Source organism: Gymnoscopelus braueri (assembly GCF_963280865.1).
Source record: "Gymnoscopelus braueri genome assembly, chromosome: 12".
NCBI lineage: Eukaryota > Metazoa > Chordata > Actinopteri > Myctophiformes > Myctophidae > Gymnoscopelus > Gymnoscopelus braueri.
This window is the reverse complement of record NC_137614.1, coordinates 29,193,650-29,216,986: the sequence shown is the minus strand read 5'-3', so window position 1 is coordinate 29,216,986 and position 23,337 is coordinate 29,193,650. Positions and strand designations below refer to the sequence as shown.

Sequence of the window (23,337 nt, the reverse complement as noted above, 5' to 3'; positions counted from 1 at the left end):
GTACATGGCCCTGTTCCAGGTGGAGGAGAAGCGAAGCCAGTCCTCAGAAAGCGAGCACAATTCTGGGACTACAGCAGTCGGCAGCAGTAACCTACCAGCAGCTGGCGCTAGCAGTAACGACCGCCTCAAACCCGTCGGCTCCAGCAATGGAATTGTACCGGCTTCTCTGGAGAGGCAGGGAGAGCCCCACATAGAGAGAACTGATTCTGGCGTAGAGAAAAACCCCACAGAGGGGGATTCTGAGCAGGGTACTCTCAGGCCCCAAGAAGCTGACTCGAGAGAGTCAGGTTCGTTACCAGCTGCGGGTCTGACCACCAAGCACACCCAGCTACCCGGTCTGTCCCAGAGGCAGGGCAGCTGTGACGAGGAGGAGAAGAGGGACCAGTCCAAAGAGGAGCCTCCTCTGGAAACCAAACAGGAGGAAGGTCAGTTCATATTATAGAAAACACAAATAGTACCCCCCACCATAGGGCTTTGGTAGTGCATAGGGAAATGTTGGAAGTAGTAAAGATGTAAGTTTGTGTTTCTGTGTAATGATTCTCCCCAGCCCCTGAGCCCATAGTGAACCTGCAGATTGTGAAGAACGACTCGTACGAGAAGGGCACCGACCTGATGGTAGTAAACGTTTACATGAAGGGCATCTGCAGGGACACGGCCAGGGTCCTCTTCAGGGAACAAGACTTCACCCTGATCTTCCAGACCAGGTAAAGGTCCACATGCTAACATGCTAAGATGTTTGCCAACAGGTTTGGTTGTCACTTTTATTCCTGTTGCTGTTGGCACATTTACAAGTTCAGTGAAACAGTGACATATCAAAGAACGATAGCTGATTTCTTTCTGTTTTTTCCCCCCTCTCTCTCTTTTTCTTTTACAGCGATGCAAATTTTTTGCGGCTTCATCCAGACTGTGGACCAAACACGGTCTTCAAGTGGCAAGTCAAACTCAGGTAGGACACTTTCATAGTTAGCGTTTGGTCATTCCTTACTCGACTGAACTTGAGACGATGACCCATCTGTATCATGCTTTTAGATCAAGTAATGCCATTACTTGATTGACATGATGTACTATTAGCGTATTGGAAACTACATGGATTCTCTCCACAGAAGGATGTACGTTCCTTCTGAATGGCCTCATTGGATACATCCACTAGTATTGCAACTATACAATTACAAGCACTCTATGGTGCAATTATCACCTCGCTGTAAAATACTCTCCATCGCTATCGCTTCCTGGGTGATGTTGCTCTCGAGTTCTGATTACAGATCAGATTCGCTCCTGATACTCCTGACTTTAACCCATTAAGACCTGGAACGCATCTGTGTCACTTTAGAATTCTTTGGCTATTCAAAAATAGCAGATATACAAGTTCATAGCGCGGCACCGAGTGCCGCGCTATGAACTTGTAGATCTGCTATTTTTGAAAAATCGAAAACTTTTTTTTTTTTTTTTCAATTTTTTTTTAGGATTTAGAAAACATTTTTAAGAATCGCCTCAGGTCTTAATGGGTTAACCATTGATTGCGTGACAAAATGAAACACTGGACCACATATAAGCGTGTGACTCAGCTCTCCTTTGTCACCCTGTCCTGTGTCCCAGGAACATGATCCAGCCTGAGCAGTGCAGCTACGCCTTCACCCCGTCTCGCTTGGACATCACGCTGAGGAAGAGACATAGCCAGCGCTGGGGGGGGCTGGAGGCCCCCGCTCCACAAGGTCTGCTGCCAGGCTTCTACTTTGAATCTTTTTTTTTAAGGATATAGGCCTGACCAGGGTGTATTATTACGTATATAGCATAGTGTATAAAAAACACACACACACAAGGAAGTGGAAATAAAACAAACAACAAAAAAAAATAAGGGCAAAACTCAGATGGCCCACATTAATTATTTATGCTACATCAAGCTAATGGCCAGAGCCTTCTTCAGAGCATAGTCACTATATAGTGTAGTGTCTTGTAACATTGTAAACACACATGTACCGTCACACATCCACACTTAAATTAAATGAGTAAATGAAGTTTAACTTCACACCCTCTTCATTATAGGTAACATGGCTGTTGCCATCTTGTTGGTCAGTTTTGTTAGAATGCTTAAAGGGTTTTTCACTTTCAAAAAAACTTTTGGTAATTTTATCGTCTACTCAGGCTTTTGTCAGCCCCCCAGACAGTTTTGAAGTTGCTCGATTCAGTATTTAGATATTTGATATTCATTTTATCAGACACGCCCCCTTCCTATACAAACCCATTGTAACTTCAAACTCCATTTTAACCATGTTAAATTCATCAAAAACACCCGTCCTTGGTTCTGGTGACTCACCCTGCCCTCCTAATGCGTGAGGGGGCCGTGTTTTTGAGATAATTTTTTCATTTATTTTATTTTATGATGAAATGAATATCAAATATCTAAATACTGAATCAAGCAACTTAAAAACTGTCTGGGGGGTTCACAAAGGCCTGAGTAGACGATAAAATGACCAAAAGTTTTTTTGAAAGTGAAATACCCCTTTAACATAGTCGTGGATAGTTCCCTTATAGTGGCCATTTTCATGTGGTGGCCATTTTGCTCTTGCATCATACTTGAGGTTTGGGAAACCCCTCTCTGTAAGTGCACAATGGCGGCGTGAGAAGTCATACCCTTGGTGAGGGCTTAGTTGTTGGTGCACGTGTGTGTCTCTGAGGTGCATTCAGGGTGGCTCTTGAAACAAGAATTTGAGCTCGGCAACAAATCCAGTAACAAGATATGGCTGCCACAGTCTGCCCTACCAGCCTCATGTAGACCTATCCCCCCCCCCCTGTCTTCAAAGCCCTGTAAGCTACGTGAAACAATATGCATTTTGTCAAGCATTTTCACTTTATCTTTTTAAGTTTAACTTAACTATTTTGGTTCATGATCCATTCAGCACATTTGTTCATATATCAGAATCTTTCTCAGAGTCTCCCAAATATCTGTAATAAATACTCTCAACTAGATATACACCGGTTGCAAAATTCCTACCGATTTTCTATCTAAGAACTAGACAGTTGGGTTGCTCCAATGCAAATTCTTTCAGGCCGAGTACAAGTACTTAATTTTGTGTACTCGCCAATACAGAGGAAAAAACGGGAAAAAACACTTATGCCCTATCACAATAGTACAACATCCAAAATCACAGACGATATCCAGTCTATTATCATGATATGGATATAATATTGATGCCCTGCCCATGCATCGAAAGGCCTAAAGTGATAACCAAAAATTATAAAAAATACTTCCGTATATCATTTTTTAAACAATTGTTGCTGTCATGGCTGTGTCACTGTTATAGAGCTGCTTTATTATGGGAAAACCTATTATGGGTCCATAGTGAGATCAGTTATTACATCTTTTTTAACAAACTAAATCATATCTTAACACATCGACCGCCAGAGGTTAATCTCATAATGTACTCACCAGTGCCAAGGTGTTTTTGTTGTTTTTTTGTTTTTTTCATGTCGCCATAGATCTTGTTAAAATCCTTAAGATTGAGCCGTACACGGTCTGTTTACATCCGCGACATCCCACTGTATCTCACGTGTCAAACGGGGTATCCATGTTGTAGTTAGAGCGGATTACGTTAAACAGTGAAATGCGAGGAGAAAAAACTACAGGAAGAGAATTGAGTTTCAGTTTCGTCTGTAGAACGAGGGCGGACGTGATCGTCAAAACCGGATCCCAAATAATTCCGTTTCCGGTCATCAAACCGGAAACGGAAGTGGATCAAAAAAATTCCGAAAGTGCACCCGGAAATTTTTAGCGCGAAAAGACCGTGGACCGTAGGGCTACGGTCTCGGCGCTTAACAGTTGGATTTAACGGACCGTAGGACTACGTTCTTGGCGGTTAATGTGTTAATGCAAAATTATTTTCTTATTTTAACTTAAAGCAAAAATAAATAAATAAGGTTTTCCCCATTCAGACACACAGCAGTACATGCATGTCTGCATTTCATTGTTTTCAAGGTGAGCTATGTACCTTATGTCACTTTAGTAGTTGCCTTTCAATTATCTCAAAGGCAAAAATATTACCTTATGTCAGTTGTTTTGTTTTGGCTTGTTTTAACATTAACAAGCTACAGCTGGAGAGACAAGGCAGGTAGGAGCAGCTACTGTCTGTTTGGGAGAGACACACACCACCCGTCTGTGCCAAAGTTGAATTGTCTTTTCAACAGTATAATGCAAGGTACCCTTGCAGCCGAGAATCCAGAACAGATGGTTTGCGAGGGATGGGGAGCGTTTGTTTCCCTTACAAGCCCCGCACGAAGCCCTCACTCGCAGTCCTACACGGGCGGTGCTTAAAAGCCCTGCACGGCCGGGGCTTGTAAGGAAAACGAGCGCTCCCCTTCCCTCATCCTACGCTGGATCACTGTAGAAACAAATCACACACTGTGATTGATATAAACGGATCTAAGGAGTAGATTATCTGTCTCTGTTTGAACATCTACTAAAGGGAGACCAGCCAATCAGAATCAAGGTTTGGGACGTTATTTCTGAAAATTTTGAATTTTCTGAAATTATTTGAAAAGATTTAGAAAATTGTCCACAATAGGGATGCCAGATAAAAATTTGTTAAAATGCATCTACTGTTTTTGACCCTTAGCTTCTAACCCCAACTCCATCCTCTCTGTTTAAGGTGCAGTGGGTGGCGCCAAGGTCGCTGTGTCCTCCAGCCCTGCCTCCATGGAGAAGAGCCAGCCGGGCAGCAGTCAGCACAGCCTCCCGACCAAGGAGGAGCCCCCTCGGGTCGGGTCGGAGAAGCCCAAGGCCTCATCCAGAGTGGATGATGGCGGTCTTGATACGGTATCTCCCCGCTCTGTGACGGAACAGATCACCAAGGCGGAGCCCGCTGTCACCGTGGTGAGTGAGAACGTAGACAAGAAGTACGTAGTTGAAGATGGGGCAAAAAAGAGTACAGCATCAGAGGAGAGTGACAAGGAAATTACGTGAAGTGAGCCTGGTGGAGGCTCCAAAAGTTTAGACTATGAAACAAACTCACAGTTTGGACACCTAGAGCTAGGGTTAGCATCTGTTCAAAGATTAACTGTGTTTGGGGTGCCGATGGGCGAGTGGTTAAGGCGCGTATCATATATATATATATATAGGCTCTAATGGAGCCTGACGGCGAGTCCTGGGTTTGATTCCCAAGCCCGGCAGCTTGTGTGTCTCTCCCCGACTCTTTCCCCATTTCCTGTCAATCTCTACTGTACTATCAAATAAAGGCAGAAAAGATGAACTGTGAACTGCCATTAACCAGAAAATAGTGATCGGAATCAACACGAGACGTGGCATCATCACCTTTATTACTGTTTTATTCCGTTTTTTTCACATACATAACTTGTTTATCCTGTTGTTTTTTATTCATCATCATTATTTACACTGTATTATGCTTCTGTAATCTCGGCATCATTGAAAATGAGGGCTCTGCCCTCAATGTATCCCCGAGAATATAAATGAAGGTTGAATGAGACGTGGCATCATCACCGTTGTTCATGTCTGTCCGTCCTGTGTGTCTCTCAGCCCAAGCCCACTTGCATGGTCCAGCCCATGACCCACGCCCTTCCTGCCAGCAGCGAGCGCCACGAGGAGGAGGAGGAGAAGAAGGTGTGCCTGCCTGGCTTCACAGGACTGGTCAACCTGGGAAACACGTGCTTCATGAACAGCGTCATCCAGTCCCTGTCCAACACCAGAGAACTCAGGGATTACTTCCACGGTCAGTGGGGTTCTGTTGGACCACCTCCTGGGTTCACCCCAACCTTTAATCGATTAGTACTATAATGTCAACTTGGACTTTTAAGCCAAATTCTATATCTATATGTAGAAAATACATATTATAATATGTAGCATAATACACACCCAAATCCAACATCATCTTTTATCGTTGTCTATTATTGTTAAATAACAAGCATTGTTTAATTTGGCTTTTCTAGTCTATTCTATTTTGCAGAAGGTTGATATCAGAGACTTTTGCTAAGGCTTTTCCTGTGACCTCTAGGCTACTTTTTCTCAATGAGGGCTCCAGTCAGTGACTGCTGTAGGTGACTGGTAGTTATGTTAAACTCACGTCTTTCGAATCTGTCCTTGCAGATCGAGCATTTGAGGCAGAGATCAACTGTAGCAATCCTCTGGGTACAGGAGGCCGGCTGGCCATCGGCTTTGCCGTGCTCCTCAGGGCTCTGTGGAAGGGAACACACCACGCCTTCCAACCCTCCAAGCTCAAGGTGCGAACATGCTATTTTGGAACATTTGAAACGGGAATTTGATCCTGGTCTGTGTCTGTAGCTGCCCAAACAAAAAATCTAGGTTTTCTCAGTGTTGGTGTCTCTTCCCAACAGCCATGTGACCATACATTTATTTCTTTGTCCTCCTCCTTCCCCTGTCTTCCCACATTTTGAACACCTAGGCCATAGTGGCCAGTAAAGCCAGTCAGTTTACTGGTTACGCCCAGCATGACGCCCAGGAGTTCATGGCCTTCCTTTTGGACGGTCTCCACGAAGACCTGAACCGCATCCAGAACAAACCCTACACAGAGACCGTGGACTCTGACGGACGGCTGGACGAGGTGGGTAACCTTGCTCTCCTCTGTTGGTGGGGCCTGTACCACGGTTATTATAGGTTAACGAAAACTATAAAAAATTATGATTTTCTTTTGCTGAAATAAAAATCGTAGAGAAAAAATTCCTTAGTTTTTGTATTTTATCTGTGCCACTTTTACCTCAAATTGTATGTTTTGAGGAGTTTGTATTACACAATAATTACCTATTTGATTCTCACCCTGACAAAAAACTAAAACTAACAAATAAAAACTCAACTAAAACTAATATAAGCCTTTAAAACCAAACTGAAATGGAAAACAAAAATTCCAAATAAAATAAAAACAAAAACAAATAAAATATCTTAAACTATAATAACGGTGGCCAGGACATGGCTTTAAATTACACTATGTTGGAATACCCCTAATTACTACATAATAAGTCTTCTGTTGGTACGATTATTGGCTATTCTTTTCAGAAAACGGCTTGATCAGGCAAGATTGTAGATTTGTTGAAGTGATTTGTTTTTAATATATTGAAGAGATGTCACCTTGCATTAGCACTGATAGCTGCTCCCCAGCTGATTGTGATAATGCTGGCTACAGTGCTCATCTTAAAAAAAGATACGGTAATTGCATCTCCCATGCATAGTGTGAACTACTAAGTTTTCCTTGGATTGTCAATTTTTTTCTTGGAAATGATGACCGCTGAGGGGGTTTTGAACTCTTGATTACCAGTAGTTAGCTTTTTAAAAACAACTTGAACTTGAACTGAACTTTTGAGACCGTTCAGCCATAGCGTCTTGTTGCTGTGTTGTTAACGTTGACGGCTAGGAAAAAAGACCAACCTCATCTTGAGCTGCGCTGTAAAATCCGTAACTCGGGAGAGTGTATAAATGGAACCAAATGGGACCCATTTGTTTACTCTTCGAGTTAAATGAACACTGAAGATTTGACTTGTTTATTCTGCTGGTCCAGGTGGTGGCAGAAGAGGCATGGCAGAGGCACAAGATGAGGAATGACTCCTTCATAGTGGATCTCTTCCAGGGCCAGTTCAAATCCAAGCTCGTCTGCCCCATGTGCTCCAAGGTAACACACACACACACACACACACACACACACACACACACACACACACACACACACACACACACACACACACACACACACACACACACACACACACACACACACACACACACACACACACACCATAATCATCATCACCCCCTTTCATCTCTCTTTTTTTGTGATTCTATTTCTTTCTCCTTCCTTCCTTCAACCTCGTCCTGCAGGTGTCCATCACCTTTGACCCCTTCCTCTACCTGCCTGTCCCGTTGCCCCAGAAACAGAAGGTTCTCACGGTCTTCTACTTCGCGAAAGAACCTCACAAAAAGCCCATCAAGGTGAGAGGAATGGGATGTCCTCCAGGCTCCAGCCAATACTTAAAAAATCACTCTCTTGGTTCGACTTGAACATTCTTGCATTACATCTGTTTTTTTTGTGTGTGTGTGTTTTCAGTTCCTGGTTAGTGTGAGCAAGGAGAACGCCAGCACAGCGGAGGTGCTAGACTCCATCTCCAGGAGTGTTCGGGTCAAACCAGAGAACCTCAGGCTGGCCGAGGTAAGAACACACATGTGGCAGGTCACGTCGCTACCTTATGGCCTTATGGACCCAGGTTTAGTTCGTGGGTAGGACATATTGAGTTACGGATTGCAGCTTTAAATGTTGACTCACTGACTTTGTGTTAACTTGCTGTCTCCATCTTTCTAATTGCCCAGGTGGTGAGGAGCCGTTTCCAGCGCGTCTTCCTGCCATCCCACTCCCTGGACACGGTGTCGTCCTCTGACATGCTGTTCTGCTTTGAGGTTCTGTCCAAAGAGCTGGCCAAGGAGAGGGTGGTGGTGCTAAGGGTCCAGCAGGTAAGGAGGCGCAAAGACCACTGCCATTCAAGTATCTGAAGCAGCCTGGATGTCTGACTTCAGCCTACTTTAGTTATGCTGTTATGCACTGGCTATTTTTTGCTTTTCATCATACTAAAAAGTATATAGGGCCAAATAAGTGGTTAAAAGTCAACTTAGCAGATTTTGAACCTTATCGGCTGTTAGGCGGACATGTGGAAAATGGACTTGACTAAGAAATCAGGTCCAATCACATCAACTAGAGTTGGGCTTGTTTGTAATCTGAGTTCTGCATCATATTCCTTCTTTCTGTGTGTGTGTGTGTTTGTGAATTGCAGAGGCTCCAGGTCCCCAGTATCCCCATCTCTAAGTGCTCAGCCTGTATGAAACCTCCTCTGTCTGAAGAGGATAAGTTGAAGCGCTGCACTCGCTGCTACCGTGTGGGCTACTGCAACCAGTGAGTTCAACCACCTACCAAGTAGAGCTAGGCCGAAATATATATATGTTACAGGGTGAATGGAGAACCAGGGTGATTGAAGAAGGCTCGCTCGTTTTTACCCACCCAGCAATTCTGTAGAAGAAACACTAGAGGGAGCCACAAGCCAGGCTTGTGCACAAGCATATATGACCGCGACCACCCACCCACACACACACAGTCACACACACACACAGTCACACACACACACATGCGCGCGCACGCACACGCGCTCATGCTTTCAATGGACTGTTAAGATACTTTTATTGTGTTCTGCTGGCTTTTGTTTTAGTTTCTCCCTGACACACACACACACACACACACGCACACAGTGATCCATGAAAAGAACTATTCTGTCCCTATCGGTTTACAACTCGAACGGCGCTGTGTCGACTAGTAGAGCATCGGCCGGTCAGCGCGGGCACGCGCGAGGGCGCGCCTCCTCGGCCTCAAGCTCTACTAAGTCGGCGCGCCTCCGTCATGGACAAGCGTGTGCGTGTGAACGTGTGTTCAGCGCTCCCCTAGCGTAGCTTCCTGGTTGCTATGTGGGGGGGAACAACAAAAGACAGGTCCGCGTCGCATCAAAGCCCCGCCTCTTGGCGCCGCGTTCTCCTCCTCCTCCTCCTCCTCCTCCTCCTCCTCCTCCTCCTCCTCCTCCTCCTCCTCCTCCTCCTCCTCCTCCTCGGAGAAGGAGAAGGAGGAGGTCCTCCTCGCGAGCCTCTCATAATAAACCCCCGCCTCGCAGCGCCGCGTCCTCCTTCTTTTGAAAATAGCAGCAATCTACAAGCTCACACTCCTTCTCTTCCTCGCGAGCCTCGCTAATAAACCCTGTCTCGAAAAGCCCCGCCTCGCCCGAAGCCCCGTGCCTAAAAACGAGCGCTCTGTCTTCAATCACCCTGGATCTCCATTCACCCTGTGACATATATATATATAGGACATTATGTGAGTTTCTTTATGCTGCTGATGTGTCCTGATTTTCAACTGTCTACCTGGCATCCCTATTTTGGGCCTGCCTTGTTGACATCAACTCATGGATGTTGCAAGACTTTGTATTTTGACAAAATACAGGTAAAACATCAGTATTAATCGTTGGTCTAGGACTCTCCACAATCAGGACTGGACCAAAAATATGGCATATCTTTTCTGGCATCTCTGTATCCTTATGACAAATAAGAGAATAGAAATGCATTTAACATGAAAGGCTAATGTAATGCTTTTTTTTAATTGACTCAGTTATGTTTAAATTATGAACTTCTGTGAACCTGCTTTTAATTTCCACTCTCCTCCTCAGAGTCTGTCAGAGGAACCACTGGTCAATGCACAAGGGCCTGTGTCGACCCTGTTCGGAGAATGTGGGCCTGCCCTTCCTGGTCAGTGTGCCCGAGTCCCGACTCACTTACGCCCGTCTCACCCAGTTGCTCGAGGGTTACTCCAGGTACAGTACCACAGGACACTGAATATTGGTTTATATCACTAAGGCGATTCTTTAAAAAAATGTAAATCATAAGTTTTTGAAAAAAAAAAAAAATGTTTTCAAGATTTTTCAAAAATAGCAGATCTACAAGCTCATAGCCGTGCTATGAGCTTGTATATCTGCTATTTTTGAATAGCCAAAGACATCTAAAGTGACACAGAAGCGTTCCAGGTATCAATGGGTTAATAGATATATAAGCTCAAAAGGGCAAGTGTTGGCTTCTTTGATTTAAAATCAGTTTCACTCCAAACAATTCCTATTCAATTCATTCGTCCTGACCTCTTTAAAGCCATTTCAGAAGGACAAGTCTCTCACACTCTCACTAAGCATGCTGAAAGCCTGTACAAGTTGGTGTCTTCTTATTAAGCCAACAACCTTGAAAAGTCCTTTATGTTAGAGATGATGGACACAGGGCAAACGAAAGCCATTTTATATCCGGTGTTTTATGAACACGAGAGCTATGAATATTTTAGGTTATGCCAATCTAGCATGTGTTTCAGAATGGGTTGAAAGTCAATGTGACCTCATCCATATCTCTGTCTCTCTGTAGGTTTTCGGTCAACGTGTTCCAGCCTCCTTTCCAGTCGGGCAGGACATCCCCAGAGACGTCCCAGTGCCGGGCAGACCACCTCCCAATGTCATCAAGTTGTCCCGAGAGCCTGGTGCCAGGTGACGAGGCCGTAGGTGGTAGCGCTGCAGAGGATTCAGACCTGGAGAGCCCATCTGTGGTGCCCGAGTCTGCCCAGGCCTCAGCCCTCCTTCCCGGGGATCCAGACTTCCTCACATCCCCCTCCTCCTCCCAGACCTCACTCTCCACCACCAAGACTACGGATTCAGGGTTTTCGGAACCCGCCACCTCAACCCCCTCCTCCTGCTCCTCCCAGGACCCCCTGGCTGAGAAGGAGACGTCCTGTGAGAAGGCGGTACGGCCAGAAGGTACAGGAGAAAAGACCAATGTTTCATACCTCCTCATTTCTGTACCTCTATCACCTAGCTCATATTTCCTCTTCCCTCCATCTGTCTGCCTCTCCCTAGCTGCAGTGACAGGGTACCAGCAACCCAGTGAGTCAGCTTCCGGTCATGCCAGTCAGTTCTTTATCTCTGTGCTGGACTCCAACAGCAAGGAACAGAAAGTGGAAGAGAAAGGTAAAGGGCAAAGTCCACCTCGCTGTAAATTCCTTTAATTATACATGTGCACTGTAAAATTCTTAATTAAACTTCAGGAAGTGTACAGTTCCATTTGTACACTTCCTGGATTAGTTAGAAGAATTTGAATTTGACCAACTAGAAAAATCATGTAAAATGATGTAAAGCTAATGGGCTACAATTGAAGTACATGTCTCCCCCTTCCCCTGTGCAGAGGACGTGCTGACCGACCTCCCAGAGGACGCCATCCTGGAGCTGGTGTGGAAGAACAACGAGCGTCTCAAGGAGTACGTCCTGGTACGCTCCAAGGAGCTGGAGTTCAACGAGGACCAGGGCTCCCTGAGTGAGACGGCCCGAGCCGGACACTTCACCCTGGAGCAGTGCCTCAACCTCTTCACCAAGCCCGAGGTGCTGGCCCCAGAGGAAGCATGGTAGGATTTATTTTGATCTTTATTCTCCCACTGATGGAAAACACTTTGCCTATTTTCGATCTACATTATATAGAAACATAATTCTTAAAAAAAGATAATAACAATTTTACGTTTTTCAGAAATCCTTGGTCAGGATTTAGAAGGTGTTTTTAGAATCTGCCTCAGGTCTAATTAAAGCTTGATGAACTTGTTCATTAATTAAAGTATGCCTTTAATTAGGGACACTTAACTGCGATTTGTGTCAGAGTGATTCTTGTCGCTGCTGAGCCATGTAAGATCCTAATTTGCTGCACCAGCATTTTGACCCGTCTCTGTTTGTCGTGCTGTCTGCGAGTGCGGCTACATTTGCACAATGCCCCCCATGTTTCCCATCTCACCTAATCTAATGTTTAGTTAGTCTAATGAGCTGTGTCTAATTACTATACTGTGTGTGTGTGTGTGTGTGTGTGTGTGTGTGTGTGTGTGTGTGTGTGTGTGTGTGTGTGTGTGTGTGTGTGTGTGTGTGCGCGCTCTCTGTGGTTAAGGTACTGTCCAAAGTGCCAGCAGCACCGCGAGGCCTCTAAGCAGCTTCTGCTGTGGCGTCTGCCCAACGTATTGATCATCCAGCTCAAACGCTTCTCCTTCAGGAGCTTCATCTGGAGGGACAAGATCAACGACATGGTCGACTTCCCTGTCAGGTACACGCACGCGCACACCTATGTAGCATTCGAGCAGGGGTTTCCTGCATTATACTGTAAGCAGGTGTACACATAAGCACAGGTATAAATGCAGACACACACATGAATACACACCATAACACAGATGTTTGTTCCTTTATCCTTACATCTCATTTCATTTACATGGAATAGGCCGTAGCTCATTGCCGGATTGATTTGATGTGTCTCATACAATAAACTGTTAATGTCATACATTTAATGCTTGACACATTTCCAACCTTTCACCTTTTATGTCCTCTTGGCCTCTAGGAACCTAGACCTGAGTAAGTTCTGCATTGGCCAGAAGGACGAGATGCAGCATCCCCCCATCTACGACCTGTACGCCGTCATCAACCACTACGGGGGCATGATAGGGGGCCACTACACAGCATACGCACGCCTGCCCAGCGTGCAGAACAGCCAGCGTAGTGACGTCGGTGAGTCTGTCCTCAGTGGGCCTTCATCAGCGTTTGTTCCTTTATCATTCTATCCATGCAGTAATTGGTGAATGTAACGGCTGTTAGGGTCGAAAGGTGATTCAGGTTACTCGACATAACCAGGTTTTATGTTATATTAAGGATTCATATGTGTCCAGAAATACATTGTGTGTTACCTGTTAACAGTTCAAATCTGCTGCCGAGCCAATCCAACAAAGCTATGGGACTGTCCTTCCACTTTTCCTCATCGTTCCCTTCCTCTAACCCCCTAGGCTGGCGTCTGTTTGACGACAGCACGGTGACCATGGTGGAGGAGAGTCAGGTGGTGACACGCTACGCCTACGTCCTGTTCTACCGCCGACGGAACTCCCCCGTGGAGAGGCTCCATCGCTTCCTGGGACCGCTCGGGGCAGAGTCGCCCACATCTGCTGGGGCCACCGCCAGCCAGGTGAGGAGGGTGGGGTGCAGCTGAGACTTAACATGACTTTAGAACAGTGGTTCTCAAACTTTTCTATGTCAAGGACCCCCCAAAATGATATGTGTTTTGTCGTGGACCCCCGTTTGAAAAGATTTGGTGCCAGGGACTCCCATAAGAGAAGATTTATCAAGATTTTGAAAATAGCAGAGCTTGTACATTAGCTATTTTTGAATAACAGAAAAATGTCCCTCATTTTGCTGGGGACCCCCTGGAACCCTCTCAAGGATCCCTAGGGGTCCCCGTACCCCACTTTAAGAACCATTGCTTTAGAACAATAAATATTGTATTCTGTCTGTCTGTATGATTTATATGACGTGTTAACTGGTTCTAGGTCGGTACACTCAGTGCTCTCTTGCACATTGAATACAATAGCTGTTCCATAGAATTGTTGATTCTGTGAGTCTGTGTCTAGAGCTTAGTACAGTATAAAGTGTCTCTGAATAGTACTGCTGATTTTAAAGCTGCAGCCTCAAACCTATTTTAGTGAATAAAATGGGTGGTCTGCCTCCCTGACATCCATTGAGAAATTTAGACCCTGCTGTCAGCTAAGACACCTACTTGTCTGCGGCACTGCCAAGAGCTTTAAAGCCCAATATCTCCTCTGACACACACAAGCGATAGCAATTTGGTTTCCCACACGGGAGCCCAGGTATGAATCCACGGTGTTACACTGAGTTGCAATTAGCTCTCTCCATCTGGAGAGGACATAAAATGTATGGATTATAGCTTCAAATTAGTCTTTTATCACTGAGCGTAATGATGGGTATGTCTTGATTAGTAAGATTTATCATTTTCCTTCTCCTTTTCATTTGTGGAATATGTAAAAAAAAAAAAATAAGTAAATGAAAGTAATCATGTAAAACCATAAGTGAAATAAATAAAGATGAAATGATTAGCAGTTGGAGACACTTCAAAAAGAGTGTTTTATAATACAGTCATTTAAAGGTCAATTAATCCCTGCTTGATACAGCTTTTATGGGGTAACTATCTTATACATTCTTGTTTGAATAATTAAAGCCCCCAGTGGTTTTTAAAGACAACATCTTTATATTTTTGCTTACGTATGACCTGATGGGAGTTGATTGGTGTTGGAAACAGGACTCAAGATGCCATATCTCTAAGGGGGTGATAAGGGCTCAAATGACCTGTTCAATGGTTAATTCACCTACATAAGCTAGCTAACTTGACAGTGTAACATTGCAATTGAACAATTTGTTTTTTTCTGGTCACCTTACACAGCATTAGCAATACCACCAGTAACCACTAGATGGCAACTTAAGGCAAGGATTGTTTCTTGTTCCTTCATACTATATTTTTTGTGGACAGGGGGGCATCCAGGAGGAGTTCATTGTTAATATCTTGACTCAAATGATTTTGGGTTTATAATGACAGAACCATCCATCAACAATTTGCCCTCGCACATGCCTTTGAACGTGAAGAGAGACCTGCTTTTTGAAAGATTTATTTTCAGCATTTCTATGATTCATTTCAGATAGGTCCGTGTAGAGAGGCAGGAAACCAAGGGCAGAGAGAGAATAGACATCCAAGACAAGATGGGCGTCAGTTGGATTCGAATTAGTATTATGCTCACAAGTAGTATAATGGTCTGTGCTGAGTCACCGGGCGCCCCAGACAGTGAGCGTGAAGACCTTTTGCTTTAAATGGTAAACCACGTCTCTATCTGATTCGGTCTTCATCAGATAACATTTTATTTTAGGTGCAGCAGATATAGAAAATTTATTTCGTAGCTAGCTGTGTTGTTGCTAGATGTTCTGATTAAACAAAGAAATCCAATGTATGTATAGCTTACTACTTACACTACAGTAACAGTTAGGGGTGGGACGATATGGGTACCTCACGATACGATATATATCACGATATTAGGCCCACGATAACAATATATATCACGATATTCGACGATATCCGATATATTGCGATATCACGATATTCAATATATATTGCAAGAAATTTCACCAACGATATATCACGATATCTGAAAATATCGATATATTACGATATCACGATATATTGCATGAAATTTCACCAACGATATATCACGATAGTCCTTGTATTCAATTCATAAACACATAAAATAGCACCAAACAGTTCAAAATCATCATTACACAAATACAGAGTAGGAATTTATTTATTTATTATTTTTTTTTTTAATATCGATATTTTTTGACAGTATATCGATTAGTTATCGCGGGAGAAAGTATCTCGCGATATCGATATATCGTCCCACCCCTAGTAACAGTGCACCTGACATAGTAGGCCAACCACTAGATTCCACCCTTTTTAGATGCTTGATGTTTGAATTTATCTCTCAGTTGAGGTTGAGGTCAGTTGAATGTGACAAGATGGCTTGCTGCCTCAGCCTATGCCATGTGACGTATAACAAAAACAAGTGCAATCCCACTATAGAGATCGCACTGCAGTGCCTGCAATTAGACAGAAATTCTGGTCAATCGTCTTGATGCTGTTTGAACTATGATATTTAGAGGCAAGATAAAGTGTATAGCACATTCACGGCTAGCTTAACACTGTGGTAGAATGTGAAAATTGCCTTCCTTTCCCTTTTTGGTGGCATGTTGCTCGACCGCCCGGAGGAACAAAACCACCCCTGAGAATTGCTCCCTTACCTCACTGAACATTTTCACAAGATCTTAAAGAGCTCAAGGCAGTAAGAAAATAATTTCCATTTGGCCAAACATGGCTTCTCTCACAACCCCCACTCTCTCTCAGTATTGCAGATTTTACCTACTCTCTGGGGTTACAGTTTAATTTCCAATTCCAGATTCTTCTGTCTCCCTAGCTGTGGGATATTGTTCGTTCTTGTCTGACAAGCTCTTTTCACATGGTCTGCGTCTATTAGAGGCGCCCTGTGTGGTCGATAGCTAGAAGATGTGATAACTTTGGGGAGGGTTACCCTATGATTCTATTAACACATTCCATGCCAGAGTTTAATATCATAACGTACTCACCAGTGCCAGCGATTTATTGTTTTTTTTTTTTTTTTTTCACCTTGCCACAGACCTCGCTAAATACCTTATTTTGTAGACACACAGGGTAGCTGTGTGAGTGTAGCCTGGTAAACACCCCCTCCCTCCGGAAATCTCATGCATTGCATTGCATTTGGTTTCAGGAAGGAGGGTCTGGGATTGCTCACAGAGTAAAGCTGCCCGAACCGCTGCGCATACGAACCAATCAGCGGCTGCTAGGGGCGGGATCATCCAATCACCTGCCTAGTAGCTTGAAAAAATGAAACTCCGTCTGTCATCGATTCTGCGCCCGAAGTCTCAGATGCAAGTACGCTGTGAAACAAAATGTGTGTCGCAAGCTTCTTCCATTTGACGGAGTGAGGTTAGTGTGAGTGGCCCAGAGAAGAAACTTTCAATCGGCGACATTCCATTTTGCAGTAGTCGCAGTTTCTATTAAACGGCGTTCAGCGCGGAGAAAAACAACACCGAGATAATGGCGGATTAGCGGAAGCTTTAGAGCGGCGGCGGATGGGAACGAAAATCTTCGATTGACATTCATTTCCGTTTCCGGTGTGCTACAATGAAATGTGTCACTGCGAGGGAGGCCTACAATGAAATGTGTCACTGCAGGAAAAAAAAGACCACGTTGCGTAGATCTACGCGACTGGCATGCTGCGCAATTATTTAGGTTCGCGTAGAACTACGCGATTGGCACACAATGTGTTAAATAACAAATTAACTAGCTTCAACCCCCCCCCCTGCTTTCTAAGGGCTTATTGATTCCTAAAATCAATATTATAATGTAAGACTGTGTGTGAAGTCAATTGTGAGCCAAAGGAACATGGAATTAAGCTGGTATTCAAACAAGCCTTTTCCTTCTGAACAGCACCTTGTTACTCTGTGTTGGGGTTAAAGTATGACATGTGTACAATATCATTGTACACACACTGTACTGTGTGATTCATGTCTGTCCATCTATTCATTAACTTATGTGATCATGTGAACTGCCTCCACATGTCTCTTTGTCCTCCTGCATCTCTGGAAGGCGTGCCTCTCACCCTTATTCTGTACTAGTCTCTTAGCATCGACTCACTGTAATCAGGGATATGTAGTGGAATAGAAAATAGTGTTGCTAAATACTGCTGACGATTAGCCAGATTAAAACAAAGAATCGAGAGGAATCATTTCTTTGGTGATCACTTGTGCATTCATGCAGTTGGCGTTCCATTATATTACTGACTTAAATGTACAGTGAAAGATGGTGTGTTTATATTGTTGTTACTGTGTAGTATAGCGATGATTGACACTCTGGGGTAGGCCAAGCGTGTCTCTCTGTCACTGTAATCATAGTTCAGACCACACCTTTTCCCAGAAGCTGACAACAGGTTTCCGCCAATCGCAGGCCTCACTTATATGGCGGGAACTGGAGGAAGAGGAAGAGGAGGGTCTTCTCGGCGAAGGCCCCCGTGGCCTGTTCCGCACTGGCCCGCAGAGGCGGCAGGCCGGGAGGACGGTGACACGGCGAGGCGAGCAAGAGGAATATGGCGCCGAGGGACAGGCGAGGCGGCACCGCAGGCAGAGGATGTCGGATTATCCTGACGATGACTGCGTGCGATATTTCGCTCTAGGCACACTGGTGGCCATATTCGCCCTGCTCCTCAACTTGTTCTACCCTCTGCTTTACAAAGCCCACCGGGTCTGACCTGTTGGTAACTGCTAGAACATCATTCATGCTTACTTGTTGAATGAGGACTGTTTTCAGTGTAGTTGGGACCTGTTCTACACTAATTATTCTCAGACATAATTATATGCATTTATGACTTAACTTACTCGGCTCTTTAAAACACCAGTGGCATTATTTCACACATGGAAATATGGCGTACACTAAAAAGGGCGGATTGAACTTCAAATGTTAGTTAAAAGTAAAAATGTGCCACTGATACGCGTGGTGTGTCTTGTAATCCTGAGTACAGATTTTAGGCTACTGTACAAGAGCTAGAGAGCTTGTTAGCGACCATTGAAATAGGATGTATGCTATTCCGTTCATTGCCTTTATGAATTGTATTGTCTCTACTTTCTGAGCAGATTTAGAAACAAATCAGTTATTGTTTCTTTTCCTCCTTGACTATGGTATATACATGATTAGTTGTAAACGGCCACAATTCCCTGCACAATGACTTTCAATCCAGGCAGTAGGGTACAGTAACTGTAACTTTATCAAATGCTTTTAATGTAGAAAGTAATGGCATAACATGCCAAAATGGACATTGATTTGTTTGCACAAAGCCTTGTTTTGCAGTATAAGAATTAAGAAACAGGTAGACATACAAATATAACACTGATGTAACCATGAAGAAAGGCTCCCTCATACACTGTTGCTGCAGAGGTTTTCCACTGTTGCACATCACTGTAAAGAAGGCATTTTGTGGAAAATATAAGATGGATGAAATATAGGGGAGGGGGTTGTTTTACAAAGCTTACCTCCGTATGATTGAATACAAGTGCAATAGGACATATAATACAATACAATAATACATGTAGAATATACCCCCTATTCCTTGTGGGAAGAGTTTAACCCATTACTTTTATACAGTGTATTGATTCAGGAGCCTTAATGTATCTTTCCACCCAAATTATATTTTGCTTGTTTGAGTATAAGTGCTTTAGTCTGCCCTCACACATGATTCTTTAAGATTGTGGCTCCTGTACCGGTACCAGCTACCCAAATTCTACAAGCTCTGAATCCATGACCTCAATACAGTTTGAGGTCACATGATGTCATTGGCTTCCGTTGGAAAACTGCTGTACCAGATCATTACCCTGACCTCAGCAACAGACCAATGCTAAGGTCTAATGTTATACCTTAGCATTGGTTGGCTCCACTCGGGCTGTTTGTGCAATGCATCGTGGGTAGGATACTGCCGGTTCAGGAGCCAGTAGCTTTATTTTTTACTACTTGATGGTTCTGTTGGTGGTATTATTAAAATGTGTCAGAATGTTGTATGCTGTTCAACATTGTGACAACTAGTATTTCAAGCCATATCCAGTGGGTGATTTTAAACTGTCTGGATGAGATTTTGCAGGATGCTAACAAGGTACCATTGTGTCCTTTTGAATTCTTGCACAATAAGGCAGATACTGTCTTGACAATGCAGCCCAATCATGCCTGAGTTAAGCAATGACTTGGTAATTATTAATGAAGGAGATGCTGTCTTATCTATAATTGCAGAATTCTTTTTTTGGGGGAGGATTGAATGTACTGTATGGAAAGTTGCAGAGATGTATGCATATAGCGACTATAGCCAGTACAATGGGTTCAGTTGACAGTTTTTAAATGGACATTTTACCTAAAATATCCTATCCTTTTGAACATGGCTGACACTCTGGGAGTGAACAGCGTTTTACACTTTAATCATTTCTGTCATATGTATATACTGTAGCTACATTGAACTATGTCCGCTGTGTCACATCAAGAGAGCACAATCAAAGATACTCATTGTAAATCTGTTAAGTTATATGTACGATCATGAACGTAAATATCTTTGATTTAATGCCATTTATATATATATTTATATATTGGTGAAGTGCCCCTTTAAGGTTAAGTATGAGCATGTGAAGTTGCTGTACATTTGAAGTCTTTGGACCATTGTTACAGCTGTCTCTATTGTCTCTTAACCTCTTTAACCCTGGTGTCCCTATTTTGGGCATGTCATTATATTTGACATTTTCCTAAATGTTTTGAAAATAGGGCTCAAGTGGTTAAGACTCAGAATTGCTCAAGGACAAGCTCTTTCTTGGGGTGTTGTGTTGGTTGTGTGTTATTTATATGTAGTCAATGGTGTTAAAATGGATCTCAGGGAAATCTTACTACTTTCTGCTATCTAGGCAAGTGTACCCACCTATGCTTGCTGTTGATTCTTAACTGAGTGCACTTTACTATGTGCTTCACTCAAATATGCAACCGCGAGTTCATCTAGTTTTACCATGTGTTTTATGTATTACATTAATCTGCGTGAGTGTAAATCAGAAAGTATAAAATGTTCAGGTGCCCTGTTTAAAAAACAGAAGGTTCATGTCCAATCATTTTAGGAAGTTTTTTTTTGTACTTGTCATGGGCTTGATGATTACTGTTTTCTCTCTCTTTGTCTCATTTATGAGCCTGCTTCCTGAAAAGCTATAAAAACTGCTTTATTTGCAGTGTCTGTTTTATTTTGATAAATTGTCATGATTTAACTTGTATAGGAATAATTGAAGATCCGTTTAGCTGTAATTCATTGGAGCTCTTCCTATGTATAATCCTCAGGACACTCCCGAGTTGCTTTAAAAAGAAGGCAAAATACATCACTTCCATGTAATAACACATCTAGGTAGCTCCATCCAAATGCTGGTCTCTAATAGAAAAAGCATGGTACTGCTTTTGAAAATAAAATCCATTTCCTTTAATGTTCTTATTGTTTCAGTCATTTTTATTAAGGAGTTCCTAGTGGATGCTGATTTCTGACTGATCATATCAAACTTTACCCCATTTGTTATCAACAAATTTGAGAGCATAGTCTCTGCAGTGTCTTTTGTGACATCCCTGCACCGGTATTCCCTGAGTGTGAGAGAAGGGGGAGGGGTGGGGGACAACTCGCATTATTTATTGTAACACTGATTTATTTTACAGGCTTCTAGCCAGGCACTCTTCGGGACAGACCTGGACCCTGAAGGACCTCCTACGCTGACCCAAGAGGTCCCCTCTGACCTCTTCTCCCACTCTGGGGAGTGTGGTGCTCCGTCCTATAGCAACATGGAGGAGGTGGACTAATCGCCATGTGGATGGACGAAACAAAGGCCATCGGCTCTGGTTTTGGGTGGAGATTTACCAACCGACATCTCTGCAGGGACGATGGTGGACAGTGGCCCTTGGCTAAAAAGACACTTCCAAGCTTACTAATACATGGGCATCTATAGGGTGTTCCAACCACGGTGCAATGCTTGAAGTTCTGGAGGTAGTCAGTTGGGGAAATGGACTGTGTACTTGCTCATGAAAGTTCTTCAGATCATGCACAGATCAACAGGGACACAATGCTAACTAGACCCACTGGCCTGTATTGCTGAACTCACATTTATTGATCTTCATATACAGTATGTATAATGGGCCGTTGATACAGACTTCCAAGCTGTATAGGTAATAATCATGCAATGCCTATAGATGCACACATAGAAGCTAACACACTCCTGTTGCCCCCACCCGAGCTCTTTGTTGCTGCTCACTATAAAATTATGTTATTGGAATTACGCCACACCAGTTTGCCACTGACAAATGCACCTTTTTGGTCTGGTTATCAGGCTTAAGACCTCTTGTAATGTTGACCAGACCAAGCTGTTCCTTTTTCAAGGAATGCAATGGTCTGGATACATCAAACAATCTCATTAAACAAGCTACTGTTAGTAATTTGGGAAAATATGCATTGAGCAAATTTGGGGGAGTGTGTGTAGTGTTTCTATGTGTTTGTAAGTGTATGTTTTTGTTTTGTTTTTGTTTTTTTACTTGAGGTCTGTTGTATTTTGTTTTCTGTAATCTGGATTGAAATTGTAGCAATTGATGTAAAAAATAACAACAAAAACAGTGATGTATGCAGGCCTGATTGTTTTCTTTCTACACAGAGGGCACGTGATTATTGTCTTGTTTCATAAACAACTTCATTCGACTTATTTACTTTAGTTGACTCTTGTTTTCCTTTTTTGTACTCGTTTAGTTATTCACTCCTGTGGATGCGATCTTAAAAGGCTTGGTAATCACTGAAATGTGCATGACTTGCATGTTCATACACACAGTAGTGTTGTAGTATCAAATACTGTCCTCTTCCAATTCTGCGTTTATTTCTGTTAGAGTGAAATGTCTCGTACACCCCTTCCTTTGTATCGGACTGCATATATAATGTGGGGATCATTAAGAATGCTGCTGTGAATATGATATAAATGGCTAATATAAATAAAAACCTTTTTGAGAAGTGCTGACATTGATGGATGGTGGTGTGCACTTCTACTGTCTTAATTGGCATCCTGTCAGTGGTAGAAAAAGTACTCAAATTCTTTACTTAAGTAAAAGTACCAATACTGCAATATAAAAATACTCTTACAAGTAAAAGTCCAGAATAAAAAATGTACTCGAGTAAAAGTACAAAAGTATTGGCATCAAAATGTACTTAAAGTACCAAAAGTAAAAGTACTAAATATTTGAAAATAGCCGATCTACAAGCTCACAACGCGTCGCACCGCGACGCGTTGTGAGCTTGTAGATCTGCTATTTTCAAATAGCCTAGGTATAAAACACAGCTAAAGTGGTTAATGTATGTTTTATAATATCATAATTTATATCTGAAAAGTAACTAGTAACTAAAGTTTTCAAATAATTGTAGTGGAGTAAAAGTACAATATTTGCCTCTGAGATGTAGTGGAGTAAAAATATTGGAAATTGGAAATACTCAAGTAAAGTACAAATACCTCAACATTGTACTTAAGGAAAGTACTTAAGTAAATGTACTTAGTTACTTTCCACCACTGCATCCTGTCCTGACATTGATTGGATACCTCTCACTTTTCTCATGTTAGTCATATAAGAATTTGGGAGTGTCAAGCATCAGAACATCAAAATCAATTCACTGTGATAACAGGTGCTTTGAGGGCATGTGATCTATTTGCCTTTTCCAAGGCTGGAGTGACCTACCATTGCCAACCAAGCTTACAGTAAACATTATCCACTAGTCAATCATTTAATATTAATAATGAAGCCAA

At 43.1% G+C, this 23,337-nt stretch overlaps 1 protein-coding gene across 7 annotated transcripts in view; it reads left to right on the top strand.

Annotated features, from left to right (window-relative positions):
* The window catches only part of usp19 (ubiquitin specific peptidase 19), a 35,750-nt gene extending 13,184 nt beyond the window's left edge, over nucleotides 1-22,566 (top strand). For 4 of the 7 annotated variants that reach the window (XM_080445828.1, XM_080445827.1, XM_080445829.1 and 1 more), the window contains 21 exons: nucleotides 20-425; nucleotides 548-704; nucleotides 875-946; nucleotides 1,597-1,712; nucleotides 4,644-4,867; nucleotides 5,528-5,720; nucleotides 6,095-6,228; nucleotides 6,411-6,569; nucleotides 7,518-7,628; nucleotides 7,835-7,945; nucleotides 8,061-8,162; nucleotides 8,321-8,461; nucleotides 8,779-8,897; nucleotides 10,207-10,350; nucleotides 10,940-11,325; nucleotides 11,425-11,535; nucleotides 11,750-11,966; nucleotides 12,491-12,643; nucleotides 12,932-13,098; nucleotides 13,371-13,546; nucleotides 17,930-21,217. In XM_080445828.1, coding sequence (XP_080301954.1) covers nucleotides 20-425; nucleotides 548-704; nucleotides 875-946; nucleotides 1,597-1,712; nucleotides 4,644-4,867; nucleotides 5,528-5,720; nucleotides 6,095-6,228; nucleotides 6,411-6,569; nucleotides 7,518-7,628; nucleotides 7,835-7,945; nucleotides 8,061-8,162; nucleotides 8,321-8,461; nucleotides 8,779-8,897; nucleotides 10,207-10,350; nucleotides 10,940-11,325; nucleotides 11,425-11,535; nucleotides 11,750-11,966; nucleotides 12,491-12,643; nucleotides 12,932-13,098; nucleotides 13,371-13,546; nucleotides 17,930-18,259 — 3,729 coding nt within the window. In that variant the 3' untranslated portion in view covers nucleotides 18,260-21,217. The other 3 variants (XM_080445833.1, XM_080445830.1, XM_080445831.1) reach the window with 3 other exon arrangements.
* The last annotated feature ends 771 nt before the right edge of the window (nucleotides 22,567-23,337 follow it).